Genomic DNA, 27,580 nt, shown 5'->3' on the forward strand with positions numbered 1-27,580 from the left:
ATGCGAGAAAGTTTTATCAATAGCATCCCACAGGTCGATGGTTCTTCCCAGCGTTTTCCTGATTGCTTGGTGCTGAAAGTTGGAGTTAAAACCAGCAAAAACCAAAACAGCTACAGACGTCAAAACACTTTTTGTCAGCAATCAGTTTTCGTCATTGTTTTGAATAAATAGATTTGGAAATTTCAGTCACTTCCGTGCTCTTCAGCAGTTAGTGTCGCTTAAAGAAAGTTTGAAGAGCAATGCTAAATGTCGACTTTCAAACGCGTATATTAAAACAAATGAGGATATAAAAGCAATGAATCTATCTTTATAGCATTGCTGTTTATTGCACAAAAAGCGCTGATGGACTTAACGGTATAGATAGTGTAATTTCGGACAGAAGTAAAAAAAAAAACAAACAAAAAAAACAAAAAAAAAAACAAAAACACAAAAAGGCCCAAGAGAATAGGTGAGCAGTAGCTATAAATAACGACCAGATTTCTCATTCGGTTTTGAACCATCAGATTCACGCAGATTCTGTAGAACAAAACAACTCTGAACGGAGACGCTTGAACCGAGGTTGTTCACATGCATAGAACAGATTTGTATGCCTATATGTGATGTCTCATAAACCTGCCTGATAAAGAATTTCGTAAAACGTTTAGTGCACCAGCGAGGTCAAAGAGATTGGTATATTTTGGATGGCTAAATCTTTCCCTGATAAGTCAGTGGAAGTTCATGGCAAAAAAGTCTGTGCATACAAGCCCCAAACAAACACATTTATTTTTCATGTCCGAAGGTCATTGTGGACACAAATTTATGCTCACGGTGTAAATGCAAGCCCTTTCCCTGCGTTATAATTTCGAGAAACATTGTGAACAAAACAGTTTGATGAACTCAAAAATAGTTGCCATCTGGGTCATTTTTGAGACATTCTACTTAATGTAAAGAACACATGCCCGAACCGCCTAATTCAAAATATATCCATATCTTTAATTAGTAAATAATAATAGCTAAAAAAGTCACGCGATAGTTTTAAGTTACTTTACGAACCTATCCGTTGTTACCTCACGCAGACTCTATGGTCTTAAAGTAATAGAAAAAGAGCAAAAACCAACTCGTGTTTTTAAATTTAAACATATATTTTTTTTCCTTAGAATATAAAGTGAAAAGTTAAAAAATACTCACCAGTAACGAGAAATAAATCCCAAAATAGTTATATATATAAAAAAAACTATCCCACCAGTAATAATGAATACAGTTCTATTTCAATTTCAGTGGTGGCCGAAATAAGATTCTGCGCTTAAGGTCTTGATGTGCCTGTTATGGCCACTAACATGGTGATGGCACAACAGTCTTTTGATAAATCACGATAATATAATACGAGACGTCCTTGCTTGAAATCACTATAATTCAGTGTTAATGTTTTGTCCAAGATTATTTTTTTTAAGAGAGCACTTTGTCCTTCTCGTGAAAATAATTTGCATAATATCATTTCATCCAAATCAGATACTGAACACAACAAATACAAACGACTCATCTTCAAGATCTTACTTCGCTAATGAATAATTGTTTAAATAAACAATATTATATTAAAAACAAACTAAGACGCAAATGAAGAGCCACGATGTATGACAACAGTCCATTTCTAGACCAGTATGTTACTAAAATTATAATAACAGAATGTGGTAAACATTAGGTAGGCTATGTATTTTTATGTGGGAATTGCAGTAACCATGACCCAGGCTCAAATAAATTCTGTTTCTATTGATAATGATCTGAATATTTAACCCACACCCCTATACAAATAGTAGCTTTTTATTGATAATGATATGATTATTTAACCCACACCCTTATACAAATAGTAGCTTTTTATTGCTTGTTTACCAACTAAAAGTGCCCTTAGTCAGGAACACAGCAGACTTTTTCAAGACCACATTACACTTTAAAATAACACATAATAATGGAGAAAAAGCTAACTAACAATACAAATCACACACACACACACACACATATATATATATATATATATATATATATATATATATATATATATATATATATATATATATATATATATATTATTTGTTCGAGTCAACTTCTTGGGAAAAAACGACAGCCATGATGCAGGCTGCGTTTATATATCTACTATTACTAACTTCTGCAGAGTCACATAACCAATGTGAACACTGAGAAAGAAGGCAGAGACTGACATGAAATATGTTTTTCTGTTGTTTCATTTGAAAACTGAATAATGAGTTTGACAGAATCTAAAAGCAAATCAGTCTAATTTTTTTTGTATGGAAAATTAATCTTTGACTACCTTTGATATAAATCTTGAAAAAATGTTGCATGTACGTCAGGTCAAGGTCGGTTGTGTGGCCATTGTTATGCATGCAACTGTTGTTTCCGAAACGGTAGAATTATGAACATTTTCGCTAATTTTGCCATATCAGATAAATTTCATCCATGGGTTCATTGAACACACAATGAGACATCAATATCCGACCTGGCTTAAATAGATAAACGAAGAAGATCTCTTATGCAGTCCTTCTATCAGAGTTGGGAAATTCAAAATCCACCAAGAACAAAATTAAAGCAACAACACTAAGTTTCTTTTAGATAAAGAGTTAACTATGTTTAATGATAAGGGACATGAACTATAATAAAAGCAGATATTGAAAAGCGAAATATTGCTTTATGTTAATTGATATAATGTTTTCGAATTTAGTGACAAATACATTTTTGAAATTCATTGCTTTTGTATTGTTTCGTCGTGTTTAGCATGTATAGACAATTTTGTATTATGCATGTCCCGATTTAGTGAGCTTTATCATCCTCGGGGTTTTCGAGAAAAAAAAAGTCTGGAATTTGGTGATCCTCACCGTGCCAGTGCGAGAAATATCGCGCAACACCTCATATACCATTCAAAATGGAGACTGCAAAGCTAGGAATGTTATTTGTGGAGGTGTGTAAATGTTAAATAATTTGAATCACACTCTGGAGTGGCAGCTGTGGGATACAGATTATTTTGCTATATTTAATGTATCTCCAAATATTGAGAACGGAGTTTGAAAATTACCGCGTGATGATGCCCCGAATGTAAATACATGTACATATGGGGTTTAAGTGAAACCCGTGATGATCCACGAAACGTACCGTGATTTGTGGCCCTTAGTCACAATTTAAAAACTATTGTGATCTACACATTGTAGCGATATATACTTATCTACTTATCGCGTAAGAAATGATGAATTTCGATATGCATATGACGATGGTCCCTGGATTTATTCTAACCCGCGGAGGTTTGACCCAAAGGGCACTGATTTTGGTGGAAGGAATGGGCGTGTGTGTGGGTGGGTAGATAATCATCGAGAAAATGTGCGTTTTGCAAACACATCCCTGTTTCAACTAAATCGGAAAATACTGAGATAAAGAATTTACCATAATATTGTTGACAAAATAAGTACAAACTACATGAATACACCCAAAGAAAACGACTTCTGACTGGTATGTTCAAGTTGAGGTGAGATAGTATATTGAACGAGGCAGAATGAATACTGAAATGTCTAAAACAAAATATAGAAGCAGAAATGAGATGAGATAGACTAGTCTGCATACTGATTATGATAACGATACCAGTACTTTCATGGTAAAATATAGAATTACACATCTATTATTGTCATAAACAATAGAAATTATACGAACAAAGAGATTAAAGACATGAAAAAATAATTTCCGTACGCAAAACTTTACTCAAGAAGGCTTTTGAATCAATACATTATTTTATTTATATATATTTAAAAAGGATCAGAAATTAGTTTAAAAAGCATGTAAATTATTAACATATATAATCTTTCCATACAGTTGTACCTCAATAGCCACTGATTTAGGCGCATGGATAACATACTTGGTGGTATAAACATTTTGTTAGTCTAGTTAGGACACTAAAATTAATTATTTTCAAAGAGTATTCAATGGACAGCGCTACTTAAAATTCAGCGAACAAATGTTCCCACTAAAACCGTAGTGACTTTGGAAAATCGACACACTTGTTGAAATCATGTTGGTTTTATGGTAGGAAAAGTGGTTTGCCAAACATTTCAAGCATTCTGAAGTGCCATAAAGGTTATTGCAATAAACACATACATATAGGTGAATCTCTCCTTAAGATTGTTGGTAGAAATCTAATTGACGGGTGTATATAGCTATGTTGGGTTGTATCCATGGAAATATATGCAAACGTTTTATGTATATAAAGTATTGCATAGGAATGCATTAATTACTGTGTTGTGTGTAATCGTGCAAGGAAAATTAAAACTTTCACTGAGATGAGCATAAAATAGTGGGCGATGAAATTGGAATGATTTTACAAAAGGTATTGGACAATGTTTACTTATTTAAAACGTTTAAGTATACATACATACATACATACATACATAGTTCACTCCTTCATTACAATATGCGCGTATGTTTGAACACGTAAATGGGGATACAGATGTGGCATGTATGCGAAGTCATCAGCTCACTCACTGAATCACTCATCTCTGACAGTCGCAAAAACAGTTACTACATAAAAATTAAATAGAGCCTACCACCGATGTTCTAAATTTTTTAATTAAGATCTATGTAGATAATTTCCGGTCGATACGTCTTGCTTTAATGAGTTGAAAGACAATCAAAACATCACACGTATTATTACAACACTTTTGGTGATCTTTTATTAATTTTTCTTTGTTTCGCATTACTTCAGGCCTACAAACCGCATGTAAGGACACCATGGTGGATGGCACTGAGGAATTAAAGTAGACGTACCAAGTCAGGAACTGGAACAATGTCATCTGCAACAAAGAAGGCAGAAGATACGAAAGTTAAGGACGCTAAGAAAGGTGTGATCATAAAAAGCATACGCAATAAAATGACCTCTTAAACGCAAAGTTTCTAAACCGACCGGTGAGGCTAGAAAGTGAATGGAGCATATGTTATGTATGAGATTTGATTGGTCAGTATGGTGTAACAAACATCAAACATCTTGAAAACTATAACGTATATTGCTCGTCTGGGAGTTGCAAGCACCCTTTACAGCAAACTGATATTGAAAACGTATCACTTAAGCGTCAAACCTTACCTGCCAAAACAAAGTCAGGTAATTTTCGAGCCCACAGGTCAGTCATAATCCATTAGGAGCAGAATTCCCCGATGTCAGACTGAACTCTGGTAAAACATGTTCCTTTATTTTTAACGAGGTCACGGCACGATAAATCATATACAACATCTTTATTACCATAACATTTTTTTTTTGTCCAATTCTGATAAAAATTTCAGAGCTAACTTAAAATTCCATACAGAATCCGTAAGATATTTTTAAGGACAAAAAGAGAAGATTTTAATGCAACTCAAATTAGTGGCAGGAGTATTTTTCTAAACCCCGAAACGTCAAAAATCTTAAGATGCTGAAAATATTTCAAGGACTAAAAGTATGGTAAATGTATCAAGGACTAAAAGTATGGTAAATGTATCAAGGACTACACACGTGATTCATATGGTAAATGTATCAATGAATGCACACGTGTCAAGGACTACACACATGATTCATATGGTAAATGTATCAATGACTACACACGTATCAAGGACTACACACGTGATTCATATGGTAAATGTATCAATGACTACACACGTATCAAGGACTACACACGTAATTCATATGGTAAATGTATCAATGACTACACACGTATCAAGTCAACACACGTGATTCATATGGTACATTTATCAAGAACTATACATGTATTTCATATGGTAAATGTATCAAGGATTATACATGTATTTCATATGGTAAATGTATCAAGAACTTACATGTATTTCATATGGTAAATGTATTAATTTACTCGTGTGTCACGTTAAACCTGAATTTATGTTGTTGTTGTGGGATTTAACGCCAATTTTGAGCACACGATAGGCTATGCATGGCAGCCAGTATTAATGGTGGAGGAAGAATCCAGAAAACCCCCGGGAAGAACCACCGACCCACGAGAAGCTACTGGCAAGCTTTCTCACATACCCACATTGGACGAATCCTAGACTCGAACCTACGCAGACAGAGGTGAGATGGCAGTGATCCGTAACGGAGAGGGCTTTAGACCACTCGGCCACTCGGGGCCCCCTGAATTTATGTAAAATCAATTATAATCATATGGCATCGATGCATAAAATGTCAATAATACAAACTGTAATTAGCGGACAACGAACCACTTATAACACACCGATTAAAAACGTTTAGAAACTTCGATGTCTTAGCAGTTTTCTTAAGGATAGTTTTTCGTTTCTTGTCTGCAATCGACGACACTACCGATGACCGTGATGGTCGACTTCCCTGTCACCTCTTTGCACCTGAAAGCATTAAATGTCAATTCACGTGACTTTCAATCCAATTATGCGACAAGATGACAGTTGGTTAGGGGGCGCTCACCAGTTATTATGTACTTTGGAGAGAGAGTGTCGTATGTAATCTGAAGTTATTTGCATTGAAAACATGCACAGTGGAGAGAATGTTGGCATACCTCTATCCTACTTTAATGTAATGTGGCTGACATTTCTTTGTATATTGTACTTTTGGAAATTTTACATGACCTAAACACACTACAACTAAAATGATTGTTCCCATGTGCTAAAAAAATCAGCCTGAATTAGTCTAAAATACACTATATGTAGCAGCTATTAAAATAGGGAAAATGAATTTTTCCAGACTAGACACTACCAGCTTCTGAAAGTTCAATGAACGAGTTACCAAATATATAAAATGTAAAGAAAGTTATCGGCTCTTTTTATGCAATTTACCACTGAAGTTCAGGAAGTGAAAACGAAAAAGTGGAGCCAGCACTTTTTTGAAAGGCGTATATCTGGAGTAAAGCTACGCTGTATACTCCATAAACCACATTAGACCCATGAATCATACACCAAAATAACGTGAATTAAAGGTTCTTTGAACTCTACCTAAGATGTACAAGATCTTTTTTTTAAAGACACAGTATAACCAGTGAGAAAAGCCGGGGAAATTCTTTTTCTTTAAAATTCTAACCCTATGCAAAATACGAAACTGTAGAACGCCACCTTAAAAGTCACTCATCGGTTTCAAAATTGTTAGAAAATTTTTGGATTTAATTTTGGAATATTTTGATTTCGCATAAAAAGTATACGTGTTAAAAGTAATTTGGAATCTCACGATATATTGCTGTAATTAATTGCAAATTTTGGTGTAGTTTGTTTGTGAACATTTGATGCATTAAATCCTGTCTAGCCAAATCAAAATGACCTTTAAAGGAAACAAATCATATTTACATATGTGTTTTGACTGTATTGACAACGTGTATAGAAATCTATCCACAAAACTGTATTTATTCATACTAGCTGAGCAATGTTTTAATTATATGACCTATTTATTTTTAAATTCCTGTTGATAGTCTGGAGTACGAATATCGCTGAGAGTTCCGTACTTGTGTCACTTGCATTTTGACTCCGTTAAGAAGTTTTGTCCCACTGGCAGCCATTTTTCCTTTCCTACTGACTCTGGTAGAGAGACGTTGTACTCTATTTCTTTGGGGTATCGATACTAGAGGGTGGTAAAGGGACCCTGTAGTCTATTTCTTTTGGATACCTAGAACGAAAGCTGGTAAAAGGGACCCTGCACTCTGTTTCTGGGTTAAAAGTAAATACAAGAAGATCTAGACTTGTATGTACTTCATAGTATACTAATTCTATGATTTTCCCTTGATGTTCCAAAACTCTTCCGATTTCACCAACTATCTGACACCTTGAAAAGCTTTTCATATTTTCATGCATCTAAGATTTCTGCGATTTTTCCATAGGTTTTACACTTTTCATACATATAAGATTTCAGGCATTTTCCCAGAAGTTTTGGACTTTGCATCCATCTAGGATTTCAAAGATTTTCCCATAGGCTTTGGACTTTTCCTAAATCCAAGATTTTAGCTATATTCCCATAAGGGTGGGTCTTTTCCTACATATAAGATTTCAGAGATTTTCCCATAAGTTTTGGACGTTTCCTATATCTAAGATTTCAGGGATTGGTTTGGGAATGTTATAGTGACAAGTTCATGCATATATTTGAAGGGAAACAATCGTCAAGCAAGTCTGCTGGTCCGAATGTAGCCGAAGAAATCAAAACGCCAAAAATTGGGAGTGAGAATAAAAAGAATGACCTGAAGCAGAATGGTAAGACACTTTTTTCTCCCCCTCCTGCTGCTCCTTCTCCTCCTCCTCATCATCACCATCATCATCATCATACTAACACTACTGCTGCTGCTGCTTCAGAGAATTTATATGGAGCAGTTTTTTTCTGGGGCACTGTGAGAGGCTTGCGAGGTAAACGGACCATTCTGGCTTGATAAGTTATTGGTTGCGTGCTATCTGAGATCTCGTATGGACTAGTTGCTTTGGCTTGTGGCCAATGAGTTTGCAAGTGGGCGTTGCAAGAACAACAAGTCCATCTGGGAATTCCAACATAGATACAGTAGCATGTTTACGTTATATCTATCTATCTATCTATCTATCTATCTATCTATCTATCTATATATATATATATATATATATATATATATATATATATATATATATATATATATATATATATATATATATATATATATATATCAATCACTATCATTCATCAAATCATTTGGCATTTCTCTATTTAAGAATATACAAGTATTACCCATTCTCAAATTTTGTCTTGGCACACATGAGTATATCGAGCGAGTCGAATGTCATTCTGATGTAAAAGAATGGAATCTTCATTGAAATACCAAATAAAATAACAGAGTTTAGTATATTTCAGAGATAGTCATTTCTATGATTTTCCCACTCATTCCATAACTGGTTTTTACCCGATTTCAACAACTGTATGAGACCTTGACAAACTTATCATATTTTAAGATTTCCGGGGCTATCCACAAGGTTTTGGATACTCGAGTGACAAATTCATGATTATCTTTGTAGGGAAACAATCACCAAGTAAGTCTAATGGATCGAAAGTATCCGAAGGGACCAAAACGCCAAAAATGGACAGTGAGAACAAGAAGAGTGAGTTGAAGACAAATGGTAAGACACTTCCACCTCGCCCTCCAACCTCCTCCTCTTCTTCAGACTGCTCTACTACTATTACTCCTACTAATACTGCTATTGCTACTACTACTACTACTATTGCTGCTACTACTACTGCTAATGATACTATTATGCAACTACTACTACACATACTGCTACTAATAGTACTAGTACTTGAATATTGTCATGATATAAAACGTTCTATCACGTCATACTATCACGTAATAATATCACGTCATACTATCACGTCATAATGTCACGATGTCTTTTACTGCTTAACAAGAAAGTATACGTGAGAAATACCGTAATAATTGGTGCTTGTTTTGAAACTGAAACATTCGAATTTCAATTGTTTTGTAATATTATTATTTTCTGAATGAAACAAAGCGAACAAGTTCGATGACGCAATACACTTTGATTCTTTTGACCATTTCTTGTAAAAACTATTTAGACAATTTCAAAGAAACGAGGACAAAAGGGAAATGTAAAGGGAACGCAATGGATAATTGTAACATAGTATGGGAAATGGACAACAATATATCCTGCATACATAATAAGGGGAAACGTAAATAAAAACTCAGAAAGATGAAATATCACAGAAAGAGGACAAAAGGGAAATGTAAGAAGAACGAATGGATAATTGTAACATAGCATGGAAAATGGACTACAGTATATTCTGCATAAATATTAAAGGGAAACGTAATTAAAGGCTCAGAAAGATGAAATATCACAGAACGTGTGCATCTATTGTTAAATTGAATGTCGAACTGGCAGAGAGAGAGAGAGAGAGAGAGAGAGAGAGAGAGAGAGAGAGAGAGAGTGTGTGTACGTGTGTGTCTGTGCGTGTAATCGAACTAGTCAGACAATCGAAACGATCGAGCCTTTGTCTTTTTGGTGTATCTGTTCTATCTCAAATCAAAGACGAAGACAAATCAAAGACGAAGACAAATCAATTACATGCACCTAAGTATTAAAATTTCCATGTAGGAAAACAAGAAAAGGACATCAGTACCCAGAATAAAGAATCCAAGAAAAGTCAAAGCAGAACTTCATTGGTAAGAAAAGAGTAATAAGATTTAAATGAAGCCACACCAATTCCGGCCTTCGTTACTCTGTATATTTTCATGTCCGTTTTTCATGTAATTTTCAAATATTGCTGTAAAATATATGTTATGTGTTTTTCTGTATGAAATCGCCTGAATAATTAATGGTCACTTTCTTTATCTACATAACTATAAAAAGTACTTGTGATTCTAGTAAATTAGTTTGCCTTATATTTCATATTTAACTGTTCATCTTACCTGATTTGATTGTATTTTGGTTTGTTTTTATTGAAATAAACATGCCGAGGCCAAAGTGGAATACTGACGTATTGCCAGATGTTTGATCTCTTTAAATGTCGTATAAATGTATGTCAATCAATGAGATAATTTAGGACTGGACAGTGGGAACAATTCCATAAGCAATCATATTTTGAAAACCTAATGTCCAAAAAATCAAACCCTCAATTCTGTTTTGATATTGATAGACGTTATGTGGATCTGATGTCACCGGTTCATTAAAATGTGCAATCTTGCTGGATGCAAATCTTTCCGGAACACACCTGTGTACTGGTTAGTCACTGACCGATATTTGGTAACAGTGATATCTGCGCGAAATTCAAAATGGCCACAGGACAGTGGGTTGTGCTATTCCATTGTCGATGTGCATATCGTTAAAGAACCATTCAAATGACGGTAGCTCAACTGTGGCGAGAAATACCGGTAAGTAAGTAAACGTATACAGATGTGTTCAGACAAGATTGACTGCAGATGTTTGCAGGTGTTAATGAATAGGCGATATCAAGCCCTAAACCGCCAGTCAATATCATAGGTGTGGGGCCGATTTATCAGCCTAGAAAGCCTACCACAAAATGGCAATTCAATGCGATTCATAAATGGTGAAGACATGAGGATTTCTTCTGGTAATGATATAATATTATATGATCGCAACAGTGTAAACAAAACATGTAAGAATATTCTGTATTGTAACTGTGTAAACATTGGATATAAGGACATTCCACATAATGTATATTATAAACTAATTCAGCCCCAAGAGAAGGAGCCACATCGCTTGCTGATCAGTCTATTAAAATACAACTTTTTATTATTATGTTTTGTATACGTCCTAACGAAAGTTTACACGCAGAGTGATAAAGTGTAAAACGTCCAAACTGGCAGAATGAGACTCGTCAACTTATTTTAGAAAATAACCAAACATTAAAAAATAAAGAAAAGCACAAGAAAACACTGCATAATGTCATATTGAAGACAACATTTATATTTCATTTTTGAAGTAACAAACAATGTTTTCTGCCGCAGGTGGGCAAATATAACTAAATTTGTACAACATTACAAAAATTCGCATATGAAAATGGCTTGCATGTGAATATTTGTCTTAATTTTAAGAAAATTCCGGTTAATTCTTCTTTTACAGGGCGCAAAGAAATCGCCTTTAGAAGAAAATAAAAAAGAATCAAGAAATGGCGACGCTAGTTCTAACAAGACCTTCCCTAAGCAATCACAACCATTCTCTAACATCTTAGTTCTTCCAAACGGCCGGGTGGCTGGTTCCAAACAGCAATCCAAAGTATTTGATGCCCCACTAAACAAGGTTTTCCTCAAACTACCAAACTACTCTGCATGAAATCGTATCAGTCTATGAATCTATCTATCTATCTATCTCTATCCGTCTGACTGTCTACTTACCTATTTTTATACCTGTCTATATATCTATCTATCTATTTATCTCTATCCGTCTGATTGTCTACTTACCTATCTTTATATATATATATATATATATATATATATATATATATATATATATATATATATATATATATATATATATCTGACTGTCTACTTACCTATCTCTCTCTCTCTCTCTCTCTCGATCGTCTGTTACCGATACTTGTAATTTAGTTATTGATCACGTGCATACAATATATACATTTTCAAATTCAGAATGCTTGTCCATTACACTTTATTCTTGTGATTCTCACATGAATATCATATATGTTTCTCACACAACTGATTTTTTTTACATACCTTTAATAGCCTTGTTTGGGGTTTGCCATACGCAGTCGTATACCAGTTATGGAAGTTACACAATTTTATCCATCAACTTTGTGACTGTTTCGCTTTCATTTTCACCCATGCTAATTCATCAATATTTAGTTATTTTATGTTAAAATTTACGTAATCATTTCTGATATAACAATCTAGATACACTTGCTAATTTGCTAACTTAGACATGTTTTGTGTTAGGAGCTGTATTTAAACTAATTTGACACCCACTTTCCAGATCATATACCATTCATTTCTTATGCATTGTAGCCCAGAGGTTTATATAAAAATGATTGGGACTGGTCATGGGTCCATCAATTTACGGCCAAAACAGAATAATCGGTTACTCATTTTTCCGGATAAAATTGTTTATATTTGGAACTGTGTGTTCTACTAACGGCCTCTGACACGAATCCCCGAACTACTTTGCACTTTCTGATATAAGTATGGTTCTTTATATAAAGGTTTCCCCACGAGGGACTCTTAAGCATGAGTTTCGGACGGCAGGAGTCATGCTACCGCCAGTTTCCTCTGAGAGAACACGACCGCATGACGAGAACGTCCCGTGGAGCACACGCAAGGACAAGATGTTATACTCCATGCACCGTTTTGTGCAGAGAACTGTAAAACACATGGACCCTACCACAAAGCAATGGGTACAGACGGCCAAAAAGCCAAAAATTAAGGTATTATATGACGTTATGCGTTTTATGAAATAGTTTCAAACCGATATATAGTATAAAAAATATTGTTTGTATTATTGCGTGTCTTCAGACCAAAGAAAGAAATCACGATGTTACCCTCGGGCCACAATTCTTCATCTATTTTCACATGCCCAACATTTTACTTCTTGGTATGCTTTGTTTAGCCGTTGGTAAGCATTCACAATCAGTATGTTCATATATAAATTCGTGATAAAATAGAAACCATGTTCATGTTCAGACCTCTGTAATGCATAGATCCGCGTAAGTTTAATTGCGATACTTCAACATTTTTCAATGAATATTAGTTGGTTTTCAATTCTCTTTTGAGACACGCTATGATGCTTTTGTTGTGCAATACGACAGGGAGGAAATTAGTTTTATATTTGTAATTGTGTTTTTGCTTCCCTCAATCCATCAGTCACTGTTTAAAATTACCTTTCTGTCAGCTTCCTGTACACTACTGATTGTGTGATCTAAAAAGGTTCATGTACGTTTGTTTAATATAATGCATGACCTTGAGTGCAACAACAATTACTAAACAAAGATAACTATGACATTGTGTACATGCTATATTTAGCTCGAGTTAACCTTTGACCTCATCGGTCCCAGAATAAGCAGAGAATCTGTGTTACAGTGTCACAATTATATATTCGTCATAGAGACACTGCGCTCTGTTGCTTATCTCATTCTGTTTGGTATTTGAATCAGCTGTCAAAGAGCGAGGCAAACTTTGTCCGCCACGCCAAAATGATCACCACCGTAGGGACCGACCTTCTGAAAGTGGCCCTTAACAATTACCTTGAGAGACAACACCCACCAAAACATTTGCACGAGTTTCTCAACAAAAACAAACGGCGGTTGAAGAGTCACAGCACGGGCGCCTACCATCTGTTATGGAAAAGGCCAGTATTTTTTAAATTTAAATCTTGGTTATTTTTCATGAATTCGATCAAATAATGAATGTACATATCTGGTAATGGCTGAATAGATAGATGTATTTATATTCATGAACGTACGCAAATACAAAATAAATGTTAGTTGTGTAAAGGATGACAACTTCAGCAGTTTGTCTACCAGAGGTTTGAGTGGACATTAGCTCTTCAAATCTCTAAGTTAGTCAAGTTCAATTAGTGTCTTTTTTAAGGTACTTGCAAAAATAAATGTCGTTGTTCTAATGATCAAGTTTTGATTAGAGTACCTTGGCATGTCATTTCTTTAAACATAGCAGTACTTTTGGAACCATGCCTGTGCATGTGTTTTCATGCGCATTTTGCACGTACTGCATACAAATAACTAGGCTTATGCTAGTGGCATATCATTGCCGTTTGTGGAATTCTTGGGGGGTTTTGTTGTAGAAGAGATGTACTGTTTTACAAAATTGCGATTCTGGTCATAAACTGTTAAAACATGTGCCAACGGTTTTTTTTCCTCCAAGCGTTTTATGTCTCGAAGAATTTTTAAAGAAGTTAGTTTACATTGTTTTTGCTTGTTTATTTTTAGATGGGATCTTCTCTATCCACTGAATGAAGAGAAGAATGCTACCATTGAGACGTTTGATGCTGCCCTTATTTTCTGGTTGCTAAGGTATATCTGTAACATCCAGAGATCGAATGACTTTATCTGGCGTCGGAAACCTTCACCAGATGATGTGAGTGAAGCGGCGGACGTCGTGAGGATACGTGACCACAGAAACTTTATCATCAACCTGTCCGTACCCGCCGTGTATGATGACGAATATGAGAGAAAATTGGAAGATTTTAAAGAGGTGTGTGCGGACTTCTGTTGCAGCAAATATTTATATCCTATACTGTTCAATGAAACCATCTTAATGAGATGACTGTTCTTCTCATTACAGAAGAAAGGAGAGAAGCAAAAATGAAATATATAATAATGCATGCAAAATATGAAGTGCATAACATTCCTATGTGCTTCTTCGCGTCGCCGGTAATTGATTACTCTGAATGAGTTTTTATTATCTCCATCGGGAATATATTTTCATGGTTTATTATTTAAAGAACCCCAAAACATGTATTTTCATCTATACTTAAATTCGTTGATATGGGAATACGCCCCTTGTTTTAATAGAGGAACATTTAGTGTCCTTAAAGTAGTTGCTTGCAACAGTTATGTATTCCCACCAAAAAGTAATGCCCAAAAAATAAAACTGAACTCACGGAATTAACCTAATTAACAACAAAACAAAAAGAAAAAAGGGTTAGGACTGTTAACATTGTAAGCATCTTTACACTCGGATTTTAAACTTAAACGTATTAGTAACACTAAAATGTATTGCCAACCCTTAAATTTATTGCCAACACGGATAAAGAAGGTATTTTATTCTGGCTCTTTGACACGGTTCTTACCTCTCTTCTCTGAAGAATAGGAAAAACCCATATACACGACTTCAAAAAAGTACCGTAACTTGACGTAATAATAAATATATATAATGCTTTTTTCGCAACATTTAAGCACAAAATTAATTTGATATTCGAAACGGTAACACGTATCCTTCTCTCAATGAATATTGTCCTATTGAGAAGGGGCAACAATCCTGCCCCATAATTCATAGCACATCGTGGTGTTTGGATAAATCATATTTGTATTGAAATCTATATTTTACTCAATATTTCTTTCTTACAGGTGGCTGAGAGGCTCGGTGGACCTAAATTCTTGGCCCGCGTGGAAGAGCTGTCCCACGAAACTGTTAAATTCCACGAGAGAGATCAGTATTTAGATATTCTGCAGAGATGGGCGGAGGAAACGGACGACAGAGATATAGGTATACGGGAATACTTTCAGCCATGTCGCAAAATTAACATGCAACATATATATATATATATATATATATATATATATATATATATATATATATATATATATATATATATATATATATATATATATATATGTATGTATGTATTTACGTCCGATAGGCGATCTTGAAACTAAATTCAATTATCCTACTTTAATTTGTTAGTATGTGTCTCAGTATTAGCATGCGGATGAAAAGTAGTAACACATCAGGCGGCAAACTTTCATAATACCCAATAACTTGTATTAAAGAAGTCATTTTTACTTTACTCGTCTAGACCTTACTCTATCATTGTATGCTGTTCTGAGTGATGCGGTTATGTATAAATACATATTAATTTATTATTGTTATTATTATTATTATTATTATTATTTGTTGGAAACTAAAGGTTAGGCAGCTTTCTTCGTGATTTGGATTCTTCAGATGTGTTCGATATGCTTTTGTAAATTACACTGGCCATATTTCTAATAAATGTCCCCAGAAATCTATTAAATGCGTTCCAAATAAACAAAATAAAAAATTTAAACAAGTACAGTGCCTTTGCAATACGGTTAATTGGACCAAGTACTTATTAGAAACACATTCGGATTTTAGTTGTATTGTATCTCATTCGTGTATTACAAATATTTCAGCACCGTACAGCTCCGGAAATAATGAACTTAAAGCAAGAAAAGGTACGACTCAATACTATTTATATTCTTTAATTTTTTTTTCCAAAAAAGGAAAGAAAACTGATGTTATTTTTTCTCCCTGAAATTCACCAATACCATGCATAAACCACTACTTTTGATGTTATGCTTGTAAAATATCATGCTGTATATTAAATTTAAAAAAAGTTATATTCTGATGTATATACGATGACCAAGGAGTCACACATATTTCGCTGTATTGGCAACTCCATAAAACAAAAAAAAAATATGATATGAAATCACCTTCATAAAATGTTTGCAGTGTCTTGTGAATTTTGACGGTAAAATATTATTTATTTAACAATCTGAATTTTCGCAACGAAGAGACATACAGTACCTCTTACCTATTATATATCTGAGACAAGAAACATTTTGTTTACTCGATATATATATATATATATATATATATATATATATATATATATATATATATATATATATATATATATATATATATATCATCAAAGGCGAAGCATTTTATGTTTCTGTGTTTGTTAAATTTTTATGACTTTAGTCATTTATTGGGTTCCATCATTCCCTTAGAGTGGTCAACTATGTCCCCATAAAGATTTAAAGATGTTTTGGTATAAGGGTTAAATATGTCCCTTATAGATGTATATTAATAATTGTCCCCATATATTCTGTCATTGAAGAACTCACACGGCGATTTCTTGAGAAATACAGGAACCCCAATACGTTTGTGAAGACAAAAGTTTACGAGAAGGCGAGAGCTAAGCTTGACAAGGAAGGATCTATTATCTTACGAGGTAGGTGACATGGTCGTAGGCATATCCCTTAGAAAAAGGAAAAATGGTTCTGCCTTATCTTTGGAATAATGTAATATAACGTATTGACCGCAAATATCGTCCAAACGGTTTAAATTATATAGCCTAAGGTAAGGGATATAACCCGTCTGGAAGACATTGAAAATAAAAGAAGTTTGCCTCCCATGATCAACATGATTCTCTCTTTCTCTCTCCCACACACCCACCCACACACATACACACACACCACCAGCACCACCAGCGCCCCACACGCACACTAACATTATAAATATATTGACGAACTTACCTATCTAGCTGCATATTATATATGTAGCTTTCTATCTTGATACATATTTTTCTAATATGTGTTAGATTTTTAGCTCTCCTAAATGTGAGTATCCAATGAAATATTTCCAGTATAGTTGTCGTTTGTTTTTGTTGGTAACAATGACACTTATAGCACATTATTGGCTATATAATGGCAAAGAAATGGGAACTAAGTGATGACCCATGAACACACATAGGAATGGGCAGTTATCAAACCCGCGATCCATGAACTACGAGTTCGACACTCTATCGACTGAGCTACCGCAGCTCCCAATTATTGCCAAACGTCTTTAGACAATAACTTATATTAAAAACTAGAAAATGAATCTACTGCTAAGATAACATTGCGCAAGACTATAAAGATGAGTACATACAGGATTGATAAAAAGAGTTGTAGTAAGCGTGTAAGACGTTATAGCTTAGTACATGGAATAATGTTATAAGGAGTAGTAGTACACACGTGTAAGACATTATAACTCAGTACATTGAATACTGTTGTAAAGAGTAGTAGTTAACACGTGCAAGACATTATAACTGAGTAAATGGAATAATTTTATAAAAAGTAGTAGTAAACACGTGCAAGACATTATAGCTGAGTAAATGGAATAATGTTGTAAAGAGTAGTAGTAAACACGTGTAAGACATTCTAGCTGAGTACATGGAATAATGTTACAAAGTGTAGTAGTAAACACGTGTAAGACATTCTAGCTGGGTACATAGAATAATGTTGTAAAATGTAGTAGTAAACACGTGTAACACATTATAGGTGAGTAAATGGAATAATTTTATAAAGAGTAGTAGTAAACATGTGTAAGACATTCTAGCTGAGTACATGGAATAATGTTATAAAGTGTAGGAGTAAACACGTGTAAGACATTATAGGTGAGTACATGGAATAGTTTTATAAAGAGTAGTAGTAAACACGTGTAAGACATTCTAGCTGAGTACATGGAATAATGTTATAAAGTGTAGGAGTAAACACGTGTAAGACATTATAGGTGAGTACATGGAATAATGTTATAAAGTGTAGTAGTAAACACGTGTAAGACATTATAGGTGATACATGGAATAATTTTATAAAGAGTAGTAGTAAACATGTGTAAGACATTCTAGCTGAGTACATGGAATAATGTTATAAAGTGTAGGAGTAAACACGTGTAAGACATTCTAGCTGGGTACATAGAATAATGTTGTAAAATGTAGTAGTAAACACGTGTAACACATTATAGGTGAGTAAAAGGAATAATTTTATAAAGAGTAGTAGTAAACATGTGTAAGACATTCTAGCTGAGTACATGGAATAATGTTATAAAGTGTAGGAGTAAACACGTGTAAGACATTATAGGTGAGTACATGGAATAATTTTATAAAGAGTAGTAGTAAACACGTGTAAGACATTCTAGCTGAGTACATGGAATAATGTTATAAAGTGTAGGAGTAAACACGTGTAAGACATTATAGGTGAGTACATGGAATAATGTTATAAAGTGTAGTAGTAAACACGTGTAAGACATTCTAGCTGAGTACATGGAATAATGTTGTAAAGTGTAGGAGTAAACACGTGTAAGACATTATAGGTGAGTACATGGAATAATGTTATAAAGTGTAGTAGTAAACACGTGTAAGACATTCTAGCTGAGTACATGGAATAATGTTGTAAAGTGTAGGAGTAAACACGTGTAAGACATTATAGGTGAGTACATGGAATAATTTTATAAAGAGTAGTAGTAAACACGTGTAAGACATTCTAGCTGAGTACATGGAATAATGTTATAAAGTGTAGTAGTAAACACGTGTAAGACATTCTAGCTGAGTACATGGAATAATGTTATAAAGTGTAGGAGTAAACACGTGTAAGACATTATAGGTGAGTACATGGAATAATGTTATAAAGTGTAGGAGTAAACACGTGTAAGACATTATAGGTGAGTACATGGAATAATGTTATAAAGTGTAGTAGTAAACACGTGTAAGACATTCTAGCTGAGTACATGGAATAATGTTGTAAAATGTAGTAGTAAACACGTGTAACACATTATAGGTGAGTAAATGGAATAATTTTATAAAGAGTAGTAGTAAACACGTGTAAGACATTATAGGTGAGTAAATGGAATAATGTTATAAAGTGTAGTAGTAAACACGTGTAAGACATTATAGGTGAGTAAATGGAATAATGTTATAAAGTGTAGTAGTAAACACGTGTAAGACATTATAGGTGAGTAAATGGAATAATGTTATAAAGTGTAGTAGTAAACACGTGTAAGACATTATAGGTGAGTACATGGAATAATGTTATAAAGTGTAGTAGTAAACATGTGTAAGACATTCTAGCTGAGTACATGGAATAATGTTATAAAGTGTAGGAGTAAACACGTGTAAGACATTATAGGTGAGTAAATGGAATAATGTTATAAAGTGTAGTAGTAAACATGTGTAAGACATTCTAGCTGAGTACATGGAATAATGTTATAAAGTGTAGGAGTAAACACGTGTAAGACATTATAGGTGAGTACATGGAATAATGTTATAAAGTGTAGTAGTAAACATGTGTAAGACATTCTAGCTGAGTACATGGAATAATGTTGTAAAGTGTAGGAGTAAACACGTGTAAGACATTATAGGTGAGTACATGGAATAATGTTGTAAAATGTAGTAGTAAACACGTGTAACACATTATAGGTGAGTAAATGGAATAATTTTATAAAGAGTAGTAGTAAACACGTGTAAAACATTGTATCTGAGAACATAGAATAATGTTGTAAAGAATAGTAGTAAACACGTGTAAGACATTGTATCTGAGTACAAAGAATTATGTTATAAAGAGTAGTAGTCGTAAACACGTGTAAGACATTATAGCTGAGTAAATATAATACTGTTGTAAAGAGTAGTAGTAAACGTGTAAGACATTCTAGCTGAGTACATGGAATAATGTTGTAAAATGTAGTAGTAAACACGTGTAACACATTATAGGTGAGTAAAAGGAATAATTTTATAAAGAGTAGTAGTAAACACGTGTAAGACATTGTATCTGAGTACATAGAATAATGTTGTAAAGAGTAGTAGTAAACACGTGTAAGATATTTTAGCTTAGTACATGTAATAAAGTTTTAAAGAGTAGTAGTAAACACGTGTAAGACATTGTATCTGAGTAGAAAGAATTATTTTATGAAGAGTAGTCGTAAACACGTGTAAGACATTATAACTGAGTACATATAATACTGTTGTAAAGAGTAGTAGTAAGCACGTGTAAGACATTATAACTGAGTACATGGAATACTGTTGTAAAGAGCAGCAGTAAACACGTGTAACACATTATAGGTGAGTAAAAGGAATAATTTTATAAAGAGCAGTAGTAAACACGTGTAAGACATTGTATCTGAGTACATAGAATAATGTTGTAAAGAGTAGTAGTAAACACGTGTAAGACATTATAATACAGTAAAGAGTAGTAGTACTAAATTTAAATCAAGTCATGCAAATAATTGTTTCTGTAAATGTTGACTAGGATGAGTTTTATAGGATTGACTCAATTATGGAATTCCATACTTTTGATCCAGAAAAGCAAAACTGATTTAATAAAACTCTGAATTTGGTTAGGTAAATATAAACTATTATTTGAGATGGATTTTAGTTGATAATCATATATACATTTTCAACAAATTTAATATTGCATTTAAGACAATCAGGAGCCAATCCATGTAAGGAATTATAGACTAATAAACTCTTTTGAAACCGAGTTCTCTACTGAAATGGAAGTCACTTTAGGGTTTCAAAAGGATTTGTTGATGGTATATCTAAATAAACATCAATAATAACTCTAGCTGATCTTTTTGCTCTGAAACTTTAGTAATCTTGATGTTCTGCATCACAACTACCCCAGATAGAACAAAACATATGTGGTGTGACGTATACATTGTAGAATATATTTCTCTCCTTTTGAGGGAGATAAGAGTTTATTCTGTTCAAGAGGTAAAACAGCGATGACCTTATCAACTTGTATTTTCCAGCACAATATATTGTCTATCATTATGCCAAGCAATTTTTCATTTTTAGACTTCTGTATTTCCAAAATAACTTTCAAAGATATTCAAGAGTGTCTCCATACCAGCCATGATGTATGTCACATTTGCACCATTTTAATCTTAGATTAACCAGACACAACAAGAGTTCTTGTTGGCTAAGACCCAATATAATCAGTTTAAGAGAAGAAGCGATAACTCGATTTTGTGCCCATTTTGGATTTTCCTATAGGGACCATTTACATTTAGTACCAGAGAGTCTTCATTACCACGTTTGTTGGTATCTTGTCTGTTGGTATGAAAACACGTTTAGTTATCTACTATCCAATAGTATTACAATATTGTATGTACATTTCTTTTATGTATATCATTTTCTTGCATCGAATTCTGCACTTTTTCGTTTTATTTCTTTCATATCGTACGTCAACCAGACCATCTAAACTGTTGCATTGAGGAGACACTCAAAATAATTTTGTGCTTTGTCCTCCGTATCTCTTGATGTGTGATATTTTATGTACTTTGGCTGATGATTTTATTTGAAATAAATACCGTTTAAATCAATCGCACATCTGATGACTTGCTACTAACATGGCTTAAACTGGTCGGTTCTAGCCCATCTGATGACTTTCTTCCAACGCTTTTTAAACCGATCGCATATCTCACATCTGATGACTTGCATCAAACACTTTTTAAACCTTCGGCTATCGCACATCTGATGACTTGCTACCAGTTCCATTTCATGACTTAAATGTTTTTACCATAGTATCTGACATGTTTATGAAACACTGGAATCTTACTAAAATTCAAATGTATTCGCAGAACATGTCCAAAATGTTGACAATATATCTACATTTATTTCCAAGGTAACACTGGTGACGGCAAGACCACAACAGCCATTTGTCTCATGGTAGCAAAGTATGATGAAGATGAATGTCTCTTGATTACCTCCCCTGATCAGTGGGAGTACGTTGAGCCACGTGCGGTCAACGCCATATTGATCGATGATATTTTTGGTAGCGGTTCACTAGACGAAAATCTGCTGGAGCAATGGTACAAGAAATTCGACAAGGTGAGACTTGTCATTTCTAGGTTACATATTTTTGGAAAGCATTTCGAGTTGACCCGATGAATTGAACACGAATACCACCGAGGTGAAACACTGTAAAACTTTAAAGGTGCAATAAGAATAGTATTCTTTGATCTTCAAGGTCAAATGTCAAGGTTTCTGTTTATACTTAATTTACAAGTCTTATACCTGCAAAACCTCAGACTTTGTTGTTGTGAAGGGTATACTGCATTGTAAGAGCAATATTGCGCCAAAAAGGTGTAACCATCAATGATGCTTAAACATGCAATTACCTCTGCTAACATGTGCGCGTATGGATAGGTGAATGGAAAAGTTAAATGAACATTATAAAATCCCAGTGTCCGTCAGATTTCCGTTCTGTTAGAAATGTTGACTCTGATCAGATTGAATTACGCAGCTTTACGACTAAATTAGTGGGCCAAAATCATCTTGCAGTAAGTATTTAATAATACGCTCTAGTTAACTAAGATGGTGAATATGATGGTGAATAAGGTTTGCCCCTCAGCCCCTCCCCGCTCCATTGTGTGTTTTGTTTGTTTTTGAATGATCGGAGACAGCTTCATCATTTAAAATCAGCATGAAATGTAATACAGAACATGCCGTATTCGCTATATCTTAATGATCAATCTAGGTTGGACACACTTTGTAAATTGCTCAATCAATATATTGCGAGTGCTTGTTCCTCAAGAAACTATTTAAAAGAAAGCCATTGCACCTTTTCAAATTTACACCACAGAATGTGACCACAAAAACTGATATTATCACATGAAAGAATTACTGGTCCATCAATAGCCTTATACAATAATATATGTGTCCGTACTTCCGGAAGGACATCATGCGTGTCACCAAACCTAGTCTTAGTCATTGGAGAAATTTCTGTCGGTAATTATGGACGTTAACTTTTCGACGAGAAGTAAATTACATTGAGACAACAAACCTAAAATTTACACATTTAGTTCCACAAAAGCAACACAAATTTGCTAATTGAAAATATTCTCCATATTGACTCTCTCTATTTCTCTGTCTCTATTTCTTGCTCTACCTCGAGGGATCGAGAGAGAGAGAGAGAGAGAGAGAGAGAGAGAGAGAGAGAGAGATCTTTCCCATGTCTATACGCATTACCAACATCATGTCTATGCTCCATACCAAGTCCAGTCCCATCTATACCAATGTCAACTGCCACCTTGATCGAACTCATAAATGTGTAGTTTATGCAAAGGTGTGCATTCGTGAGAGAGAGAGAGAGAGAGAGAGAGAGAATCAACTAGCAGTCAACCGCTGTGTTAACCATCCGCTCATATGAATATCCATACCGGTACATACAAACCAAGTTTCAAAACCCCATATGTACATATACCAGTAAATAATTGCATGTTTCACACCGTATAACATCAACTGCTTAATAAGGCAATTTTTATTTGGTTGCCCGCATGGCCGCTTTATGTCTCTTCGATTGCATAAATAAAACTTTTTTTTATAAATTGAGGTGTGGGATTCTGACATTTATTTGTAGCTCTAATGGAATGGGATGAGCTCTAAAAAGAGCATCAGGAACAGACATTCTGACAGGAAGAGGTATCATTGCATATGGGTTTTTACCTCAGTTCAGGATAGTGTCCCATGGATATATCTGCGAACATATAAATCCATTAAACTGATTAGGAAGTGGCAAAGAGAGATTTAACGACAGGTATAATCCATTAGTTTGGATGGGAATATTACTATAAGTACTGAATGGAGTAGAAGCATAGAAAAAGAGTTCATATCAGCGAATTAACCGATCAAAGATGACGCGTACATTCCATTCCATTTATAGGTTGTCTGGATAATTCTTATCATCGACAAGTAATGAAAGCAGTAATCGCTGCCTTTGCAAACATATGCACACATATTGTAGGATGCAAGCGTACGTACACACGAAAATACAGGAGTTTAATGTCTCTTTTAATTTAACAGGTGTTGGACTATTCTACGGAAAGACCAGACGCGCCAAACGTTCAGATAATTGTATGCGTCAGAAACCATATACTTGACCAGTGTTACAGTCGCCTCTCAACACATCCCCTATTCCGTAAGGATAAAATAATCGATGTATCTTCTTCTGAATTCTCATATCGTGAGAAGCGTACCATGCTGAGCAGACATCTCATAAGCGTTGGAAGGACTATGACTAAGTCCGACATTGACAAGAGTTCAAAAGTACACCAGTCAAAGCTTGGTTACCCACAATGCTGTGCGCTGTTGTCCGCAAAGGAGACGATCCTAATGATGGGATCTCAATTCTTTGAGAAACCTATAGAGAGCTTAAGGTACACTTTGGGAGCAATGTATGATCTGGACAAGATGAATTTTTTCGCCATGGTTGTAATGATGTTTGAGAAAGACGGTATCCTCTTTGCAAAGAAATTCCAGCCAGACGTCCCTAGCAAAGATTTCAAGGACAGGGTGCTTGATCTAGCAGTTCTGTGCCAAATTCCAGCCACCGAAACTGTATTCGCTGACGTGCTACAGGCTTTGCCATCATTGGTGGGAATATTTGTGAATTACTACGAGGACAGGGATTGCTACACATTTTCCCATGAATCTGTTATGGAGGCCATGATGGCATGTTTTGGGGAAAAGCACCCAGAACAAATCTTGGAAGGTTGTAGTCTTTCTTTTCTTACGGATTTCGTCGGAACACCTCATTCGAGCGATGAAGGAGAAGTCTTCATCATGCGAGTAAACAATGCTAATTTCGAGATCTTGGCGAAAATAATTGCACATTACCTACTACAGGGAGAGGTAAAAAGAATCGCTCAGCACCGATCATTGAAAGATCTGGAGTTCCTTGATTTCTTTTTCGAGTATCTGCTAAAGGAAGGCAAGCAGAAGATGGCTGTCCTGAAACAGGACAATACCGCCATAGAATCGGATGCAAAACCTCGAAAAGTTGGTCTCCTACTGAGTAGTGTTGACCAGGAGGTCCCTAATAAAGAATTGGTGGCAGCTATTTTGAAAACCGGTGTCCTGGAGGACCCTGATGCTGGAACGTGGGGACAGGAGGAAAAGAAGTCTGCGCTTGATGTTGCTGTGAAGAGGGGAAGCTTTGAAATCTATGAAATTATGGCGAACAGTGGGTTTACTCTTCCAGACGTACTTCTTTCTGACGAGCAATACCTTGTGTCCGCAGATATTGTAAAAGATCTCCTAAAAAGACGAGAATGGACAACAGAACAGAAAAACATCGCTCTGGTGAAAGCTTCTCGAGGGACTAGAGCTCAGTCCATGGATATCATAAGTATACTTCTGGAAAATGGAGCATCAGTCAACTGTCTTGCATGCGGAACCACGCCTTTGTGTGAAGCTGCCAAACTTTCAAAGTCAAAAACTGCTCAGCTTCTTTTAGGAGAAGGTGCAAACGTTGAAAATAAGGACGCAAATTCACAGACGCCTCTTCATTTGGCACTTGACTACAACAATTTAGAAACCATTAAACTTCTGATGAAGAAAAAAGCTGACGTCAACATCCCAGACAATCGAGGTCTCACACCATTCCTCGTGGCGGTCGGTTGGGGAAGAGAAGCACCCTTCGAATTGCTGCGAACAAGAACTACCGACGTCTTGGTGAAGGATGCCCAAGATAACACTGTTCTCCATCTCTGCGCCGCCAGCGGGAGATCTTCAATGATGAAGATACTTCTGGATAAATATCCAGAGGAGATGCTATCCATTCTCATTTCCAGGAACAAACAGGGATGGACACCGCTGGATTTCGCGCTGAGATGCGGCCACTACGTTATCATGAAGATGCTGATGGATCAGATATTGCAAACGACCTATCTCAGGTCGTATGGTCGGACCTTCGTGCAGACGCGATTCGTTCTTGTTCGCACAGACGATTACGATCTTAATGAAAGGCACACCTATCGCTTCGTTGATCCGAATAGTAACAAAACTTGTCTTCAGCTGCCGAGGGGAAACTGGTTCATTCAAGCAGGCAGTAAGGAAGAGTATGAGAAAGTTCGAGAGTACTCGCTCAAGTTTGAAAACAAGTTGAAGCAGGCCTTAATGAAATCTGTAGGATAATGGATGGCATCTACTAGAAAATATCAATTCAACAAAAGATTATATATAATCGTGTATACCTTTGTTATTCTTTCATTTGGCCATTTGTTTGTATATTGCCTGCATCAGTAGATAGCTATACATGTGTAAAATTTTTGAAGTGTATGCGACAGTAATAATACAAATTTGTGTTTTACGTTTAAAAATGATATATTAGTCATCACAGCACTGTACTCTTGCGAGACATACTGTTCTCGCGTGAGACATTGTTTCGTGGAATTTTTGTCCTAAAGAAGGAATATTTGTCATCTTTTTTATTTATTTGGCCATATTTAAAGGCATTGTTGAAATTTCAGTATGAGCCAGAGAAATCACGCCTTTGTTATTCAGAGGCGAAACAATTGAAACAATTTATTTATTGAATGTATTGAATACTTATGAATATTAGTTTTAAAATCCTGAATGAAATTAAGGGATCGAGATTTCCTCTTTCATTTAACACAGGTTGTATTTGTATATGATTTAGGTCAATAGTGGAATAACTGTCATAGAAAATTACATAATTATGTCAAGTCGATGGACATTCAGTTCATGATATATATATATATATATATATATATATATGAAGTTTATTTAATACCTACATGTCATTAATTGCTTCATATAATTTGTCAGCTTTTGGAATAGCTTTCAAGGCTTAGCAGAGAGGTGTTTGTTTTATGCTCAAATATTGTCCTGAATTAATATTTGTTTTATCATTTCAACAACCATTTAATGTAATTATACTCCCAAGTAATTTTAATATGATTTGAAAAGTTGTGTAGTCTTCGATTATCAATAGTAGAAAATTGGTGTAATATTTGTAATTTACGAAACATTTACCTCTTCTCTGGGACGTCAACTGCATGCGAAATGATAACAGACAGTCGGC

At 34.9% G+C, this 27,580-nt stretch overlaps 1 protein-coding gene across 1 annotated transcript; it reads left to right on the plus strand.

Annotated features, from left to right (window-relative positions):
- Positions 1–4,738: 4,738 nt before the first annotated feature.
- On the plus strand, positions 4,739–27,087 carry LOC149790311 (uncharacterized). Its single transcript, XM_089973196.1, has 13 exons — positions 4,739–4,868; positions 8,107–8,208; positions 8,992–9,093; positions 10,084–10,151; positions 11,572–11,748; positions 12,665–12,886; positions 13,613–13,806; positions 14,405–14,669; positions 15,545–15,683; positions 16,349–16,390; positions 17,059–17,172; positions 22,379–22,584; positions 24,559–27,087. The coding sequence occupies exons 1-13, from the start codon at positions 4,814–4,816 to the stop codon at positions 26,668–26,670; spliced, it is 3,798 nt and encodes a 1,265-aa protein (XP_089829322.1). The 5' UTR covers positions 4,739–4,813; the 3' UTR covers positions 26,671–27,087.
- Positions 27,088–27,580: the final 493 nt, after the last annotated feature.

This window comes from Sinohyriopsis cumingii, chromosome 10 (assembly GCF_028554795.1).
Source record: "Sinohyriopsis cumingii isolate HCF-2022 chromosome 10, ASM2855479v2, whole genome shotgun sequence".
Classification (NCBI taxonomy): Eukaryota; Metazoa; Mollusca; class Bivalvia; order Unionida; family Unionidae; genus Sinohyriopsis; species Sinohyriopsis cumingii.